General features: G+C 40.7%; 1 protein-coding gene across 2 annotated transcripts in view; it reads left to right on the top strand.

Annotated features, from left to right (window-relative positions):
* The first annotated feature begins 7,446 nt into the window (after nucleotides 1-7,446).
* FAM234B (family with sequence similarity 234 member B) overlaps nucleotides 7,447-7,533 on the top strand; it is a 30,274-nt gene continuing 30,187 nt past the window's right edge. For both annotated transcript variants that reach the window (XM_019514923.1, XM_019514922.1), the window contains exon 1: nucleotides 7,447-7,504. In XM_019514923.1, the coding sequence (XP_019370468.1) occupies nucleotides 7,468-7,504 (37 nt within the window). In that variant the 5' untranslated portion in view covers nucleotides 7,447-7,467. The remainder of the gene's footprint in view (nucleotides 7,505-7,533) is intronic.

Below are 7,533 nucleotides of genomic sequence, written 5' to 3'. Positions count from 1 at the left end.
CTGCCTACTTCCCTCCCCCAGCGGCAACATATGTGTCCTTGGACTTGCCCACATTGGAAGTGTCTCTTTTGTTTTCTAATCTCAACATGTACGGGTTAGTGAAGCTCAGTATTTATCTGTCAGCAGTTCAATTGACTGCGCAATTGAGTGAGAGTTTTCCTTTCACAATATCCTACTTGTGTGAATCATGGTTTTCAGCAGTTGCCGCTATAAAGTTCAAATACCGATCAAAAATAAATGTGGAACGCAAAATGAGATTGGCAGTCTCAAAAATAAAGCCCAGGTTTGAAAAACTAAGCAGTACCAAACAAGCTCATCCTTCTCATTGAAAACTATTGACAGTTTTAAATTTGATAGTGGTTGTTTTTTCAGTGAAACATTTTTGAATTTGATAAACTTTTTAAAGTGTTTTTTGACAAATATATTTCATTTAATATAAAAAGGCAAACATGAACGGTGCATGCCCCTGGCGGCTGGGGGGGCTGCCGCAGATGCAGCCGGCACCCCCACCGGGGGGAAGGTAGTGAGTGTCAGCACCCACCCACAGGTGCCACCGGCAGCATCGGCCGGGGCAACCACCCGCAGGTTCCACTGACAGTGTCGGCAGCGCCTTTTTGCAGAGAGTGCACTGCCACATGCAGGGAATGCATGTGCACCAGCGTGCACCCCCTACGCATCACCCCTGAAGGTAAATGTGCTTTATCTATCTCCTACCTAATGCTAATGAAATCAATAGCTTTAATCATAGGGGGTCATGTAAATGTATATATTATTTTATGGGGTCGTGGTATCACAAAGTTTGAGAACCCCTGCCTTAGTGGTTTAAATTTAATGTCAATCTGTGAGGCTCCTCCTCTCCCCCACTATGGTAGCTCAGATGAGTTCTTAAATTGTGAATTCTTCATGGCAGTGTTGCATAAATTGCTAATTTTGTCCCCTGGAGGCTAGTCTAATTCACCTCAAGAAGAGAGTCACACTTTTAGGCTGGGTCCAACTCTATTTTATTGCTTGCAAGTAGGCCGACAGAGGAGCTTGTTGCTCAGATCAGTGTCGACCCTAAACAAAGCGCGCACACTGCTTTTATTGAGCTAGCAATTTTTAGTTGGCGTGTTACATTTTGATTGGTCATTACAAAACAAAACCTGGGCAACATGTAAGACATGCATAGTGGACCATCCTGTACCATGTGGGTGGAAAATTACAGAATGCAGGGGCTGACACTAAAACAAGGAACAAAGAAACATAGAGAAAAGTATCTATTTTCGCTACAGCAGGGATGTATGCGCTTGTACTTGTGTACATGTTTGCACACATTTAGTACGATGGAACCTGGAGCTTCCAGGTATTGCTGTAATACAGTATACATATTAAACAATGAGATCTGCAAAGTCCATAAACTGTGCTGTTTGTATGACAAGAGCTGTCTGTAGTTACACACTGTGTAAAAGCCTATGCAAACCAATAGGGCAGGCAGGGTTTTCGACATCTACAGCCACAAGCTTAGCAACTCATTTCAAGTCCATGCATGAGCCCCATGAGACATTAACAGAGTTCCTAAGTATTGCAAAGATTCCTCTGCAGTTTATAGAAACCTCAGGGTCTACTGACATCTTTAGAAACATGGAAGGTTCCCAATGAATGTAGGTTCCCCACTACAGCTACAGTCTCTGTGCTCCAAGTTGTAACAACTTCATTTACATCAATGCTATTTAAAAATCTGTCTAAAACATCTATTTTCTGTTGTTTCAGCTCTGAGCTATAGGCAGGCCTCTTGTAAAACTACATCTACCTCCTACCCCCATGTCCCCCATCTACCCCCAAATAAACTTTAGTTTGAATCTCCCCTGATCTACACTAAATTAGCAGGTAAAGCATTGAAGTCAATGGTCTAAACTCACCTCGGCCATGTGATTGGTTGGTTACTTTAGTTTGCCCCAGTGTAAAGGTGTAAAATGTTCCATATCAGAAAGGCAGCATATTACATTTCCTATAACACTCACTTCATACTGGTATAAAAGACTACACAAGAGGCAGGGCAGCAAGTAATTTTGCCCAGAGGATTTATAGTAGTAAATAACTGGTATAAGTGAGAGGAAAATCAGTCCTAACAGAACTGCCTGGAAACTGCTGGTTCCATGTACTGAAGACATGATCCTGGTGTAACAGCAACTCTCATGGCCAAAAACCATACCTTTTCACTGTAGCTGCTCACAAATTGTTTGTCAATTGTTTATTGTTGTCAGTTGTTTATTTTCTAAAGGAAAATATCTTTTTAACTAAAACAAAATTTAATGAAAAAATATTTAGCTCAATTTATTTTTCTTTTTGCAGTGATCATGTTTGAAGTTTTCATTTAAAAAATTTCATTTTCCTCCTAAACACTCAAGTTTTGTTTCTGTACAGAAATATATTTCCACATGTATTTACGGCCTCCTTTTTTCCTAAGAGAGAAAAAGGTAGGACAAGAGAATAAATAAATAAATAAAAAGTTTATTTGCACCAAAAGGAAATACATTCTTTTGGGAAAAAATTTAATTTTCAGCTACAATTAATATTTTTATGAAAAGAAATGTTTTAACTGTATTTTTTAACTTGATTTCCCCCCCGCCCCATGAAATATGTCTATTTTTTAATCTGCTCAATACTTTGCATATAAACCTTTTATATAAACTACAATGGAAGATACAGGCTTCATTCATAAACCTATTATAAGAGGGCTATTTCATTTCACCTTTCATCTTTGCATTATAGCTAAGACCTCATACTCCAGCTACTGGGCAAAAGCTTGAGTCTTAATATGTGGGTTCCAGAGCTTCTGCTATAAAAGAGGCATACCATAGCTCAACCACAAATGGTTTTAGAAATGGGCACCAAGGAAGTAAATATAGAAAGTTTAGATTCAATGCTGGTAACTATTTTAAAGGTCATTAGAGGGAACATATACCAATGCTCACTGTTGGAGGCCATGGAACCTGCAGGGAAGCTAACAAAGGGTCTGGATTCAAAATGCTGAAGCCAGAACATACTAGGGGTTAATCAGATGAGGAGATCAAACAGAAAAATAGTGTGGGCCGTTGGAGAGAAATAAAGGCAAAAAAGAAAAGATAGTGACTTCTTGGAACGGTCTGAAATGCCTTATCTAATATTTCTGCAAAAGGGAGTTGTCTGCACTGTTTGTTTTTGTAGCTGTTCAGGGAAATAAAACTGGTATGCATTTTTGTAAAATAAACAGTGAACAAAGCTAATATCCTGACCACTTCACCAGTCTGTCATCAAAAGGAAACAGTTGTAAAAGATGACATTTTCAGCTGCCCCTCAAAAATAGGACAACATTTCAGTACCACACACATAAGATGGCCTTGAGGCATCTGTATATCCATGAGGATCAGAAAGGACGATCATGTTATGTCACAGTACATGAAGAGCCTGGTCCCAAAGATATCAAAGGGCACAGAATCAGCCCCCTAACACCAAACTATTTTAATTTTTGTATGCAGCAGGGTTGATCAAGTTTCTTTCTTGAGGCTGTAAAAGTGGGCTCTGCCTTAAGACAGAAGAGAATAAAAGAAAAAGTTGGTATACAGTTAGCACTGATGACAGAAACTTTCGAGCATTTAGGTTTATAAACGTTTTAAAATCCTGGGATACAAACTTTTAATTTTCAAACATTTAGGGATTTTTTGTCACTTAAAAAATAATGGCAAGGTTCTAATAGTGTTAATGTATATTAATGGTCCATTTGCAACCTCATCTTATTTTAGCAATTTTTTGTTTGGGATTACTAAATTAGACGTGTCCAATTCATATGTAAATCAGTTCATTCACACTGTAAAGTAGGTGAGCTTCATTTTTCATGCTTTGTATATCTCAAAAAGCCCAAACACTTTGCTCCTTCAGCTGTTCTTCAAACTGCATCAATTTTTACAATGGATAATTTGTTCTTCCTGAGAACTGGCCTCAGAAAGCACCACTGCCTGAAAGGATAGGGCACAATTTGTTTTGCATTGATTTGATTTGATTTATTTTGGTATGGTGTCCTACACATGTACAAGTTTTGTAAACCATTGGATCTCTCAAGATGTGTGGGCCAGATGTTAGGGACAGAGAAATGAGAAGTCCAGGTTTTCCATCTCCTCTATCTGGCTGTCTATTACAGTCTTATTTTCAGTTCTAATTAGATCCAGAAGCTTGTTCTTAGAAAGAACTTCTCTGCAAGACAGATTTGCCCTCATGCATTACTAGATTTCTAATGGTATGAGACTGAAGCAGTCAGGGGCTTTTCAGTGAAGGTTTACAGAGGCAGAGAATTGTTAGTGCTCTTAAATCAAGAGGGCAATGGGGAAGGAGCATGTGAAATGGCAGGTGGAAGAGGTCCTTTTATTCTTAGAGACCTAAAGAGAAACGGAAAAGTAACTGTTGCAGGCACAATTTGCTTGCATAGTCCCTGTCACTGCATATGTCTGTCTGACATCTGATCTGTAGTCCATTGATTTCAATGGAAAGCATCTCCTTGCTGACAGTAGATTTTGACACTAATTCTCTAGTCTCCAAATCATATCTAAAATCATGCCTTTTCTTCACTATCTGGACCTCTTGGATTTTCTATCCCTCTGTTCTTTTTATTATTATTTTTTAAAGCACTCAGGGTCTAGTATACATAAAATGTTACAAATAAAAATTATTTGTACAAATATAGAGTAAAGCAGAGGAAAGCCGAATCTGAGGCTAAACAGTAGAATCTGATGCATGCTTCTCCAGGTCACTACTACTCGCTTTAGCTGTATTCATTCAGGCAGTGAAACTGTTTTCTTTTTTTCTTTGTTTGCTAAGACATAATAACTTGATAGTTACAGAGCAGGTCACAATAGCAAGAAGTAGTGTTGTTTAGCGGTTTGAGTAAAGGCCTTTGAATAGAGATGTAGCTGGACATTTCTATACCCTGGGTAACAATAGTGCTGAGCCAGCAGCAGTACAGTGGCTGGCTGTCTTGTTCCCCTGATTTAGCGCCCAGGGCTGATGTCTTGGTCGCTCCCACTTAGCTATACTACTGCCTTTGACTTAGAAATGCTAACTTCTCTGGCTGTTGGCAAGCCACATAACCTTTCCACCTCAAATCCCACTTTATAAAATAGTATAATTAGATTTACTTGACTATTCAAGGTGATTGTGAAGATTATTTACATAGTTTGTAAGGTACAATGTGAAAAGCACTCTAAAAGCCTTGCATATTAAGAACAGTGCCCTAAAAGAAACAAAATGGATAAATAAGATTTCTGGATCCCCAAGCTTAGAACTAAGATGTATATGCTGCACATGTGAATAATTTACGGTAGCAAGAGCTTTCATTATGCATCTTCCAGGACTGGGAACGCGTCTTTCTCTGTGTGGACGGGTGGGTAGTGGGTAGACCGAGTATAGCTTATTGTGAATGCTTCTGGGATTTAAATCATAACAAAATGGATGACTGATTTATATCAAGTCGCAGGGTCAATAGAGAACTATGCAAGTACAGAGGTTTTCAGTGGTCAACTAATGCTAATGGGGCTCTGCACAAGTGCAGAAGTCCACTCGTACGGAACAGTTTGCAGGGAGGTCTTAGGCTAGAAATAGATTGCCAAATTAAGTGGTTCAAATGTGCTGGGACATGTCCCAGCACAGCTGATCCACTTCACAGGGCAAAACATAGTCTATTGCCCTGCCTGTTGATGTTGCAGGATAATGGGCAATGTGTTCCTCCAGGGCTTGAGGGCCTTAGTACTGCACACCCCAGAAATTCCTGTGCAAGATCAGGCCCCTCAAGCCTTGGGAATGCCTGCCTGGCTTTCCCTGCTTAGACACACCCCTAGAATCTCAGGGGCATGTCTATGTAAGTGGGAAAAACCAAGCAGGTGCTCACAGGATTTGAGGGGCCTGATCTTATGCAGCAGTTCCCAGGGTGCACAGGATCAAGTACCTAAGGCCCCCAGAACATCTGCCCAAGACAGCTAGAGAGCGCTGGCAGCTCCAGGCTGTCAGTGTTCTCTGCTAAAGAACAGCACAAATTGATACCATCTTCATTGCAGCCACAATCTGGGGGCATTTATGACACAATAAGGGATAGGGACATCTGTTTCCTTGGTCATTGTACCATCATAAACTTTTTTAGCAGAGGAACAAAGATGTTAATGGAGGCACACTGGTGGCGAAAGGCAGTTTTCCACCTTAGATTCCAGTCCTAAAGCAAGCTGAACATAACTCCCACAAGCAGTCCCATTGACTTCAGCAGCCTTTGTTTGAACAAATTGAAAATATGTCTCTAGAATGGCAAATACTAATAGTCAGCAGCAAAATGCTAATACTTCTCAGCCAGACTTCAGAGCACCTGACAAAGTAGGCAGTCACATATGGAGGCTTATGCCTCTCGGAAGCAATGCTGAAGGGCATATACAGACGAGCACGCACATACATTTCCCTGGGGACAAACAGCAGCAGCACATAAGTTGTGCTGCTGCTACTTATCCCCAGGAAACGCTCATGCATGCACTCAGAAGTGTGGCAAGTTGCCCAGGGTGGGTAGGGAAGGCTGGGGCCAGCTGTCAGTTTTTTTTGTTTTGTTTTTGGAAGACTGGTTAGTAGGGTTTAAAGGGTTTAAAGCGGAAATTTCCAGCCCAAATGGTTGCTGCAGGTGACAGAAAACATGCAACTCAAGGACTAAAATGTAAAAGTCAAATCCATGGAGCTCAGGAACCTAACCTATAAAAATTACTGGTGCCAATGATTTCCTTTAAGAAGCATGAAAAAGCATATATATTTTATATCTACAATATAAAAATAAAATGGTATAATACACACACACACACATATATATAATGTGCTATTTTATATATACATACACACATATATACATTTATCTTCATTTTCTATTTATATCAATATATATTTTATACAAATTATATAATTATTAAATAATTATTATATATCTATAATATATAATATTTATATCTATAGATATCAATATATATATGTTTATCTCTATCTATAGATATAGATATATGTCTATAGATGGATAGACAAATATAAAAATTCGTTTTAAAGCCTGGCTCACACTGCTATTAAAATCCTTGGGCTTAGCCATATGTTGCTGGGGGGAAAATTGGGAAAACCTGTAAATTCTCCATATCCCGGTGGTCACAGGGGCTGTTTTGTGCCTGAGGTTAGGTGACCTCCTCAGCTGGTTTTCCTTCGCACTTTATAGCCATCCCCTCGGGACCACTCGGTGCAGACCCTTAGCTCAGCTTAACTGCAGAGGGGATTAAGCACCAGCACACAAGCACCTACGAGCAACACCAGAGCCCGGCGCGAAGCCCGTGCCCGCTGCGAGCAGGCTCCCCCGGCCGCTGTCATCCCCCCACGTGCTCGGCCGGGCCCAGAACTACGTTTCCCAGCAGACCGCAGGGTTTCCGCGCATGCGCGTTGCGGCTGTCCACCATGGCCACGGTGCTGTCCCGGGCGTTGAAGCTGCCAGGTAGGGGGGTGGTCCCGGCGGGGGGCGGG

The sequence above is a fragment of the Gavialis gangeticus genome, unplaced genomic scaffold, assembly GCF_001723915.1.
Source record: "Gavialis gangeticus isolate Ggan-Ray unplaced genomic scaffold, GavGan_comp1, whole genome shotgun sequence".
NCBI classification, from domain to species: domain Eukaryota; kingdom Metazoa; phylum Chordata; order Crocodylia; family Gavialidae; genus Gavialis; species Gavialis gangeticus.
Note: the sequence above shows the minus strand (reverse complement) of the source record. Positions and strands in the feature narration are given on the sequence as shown.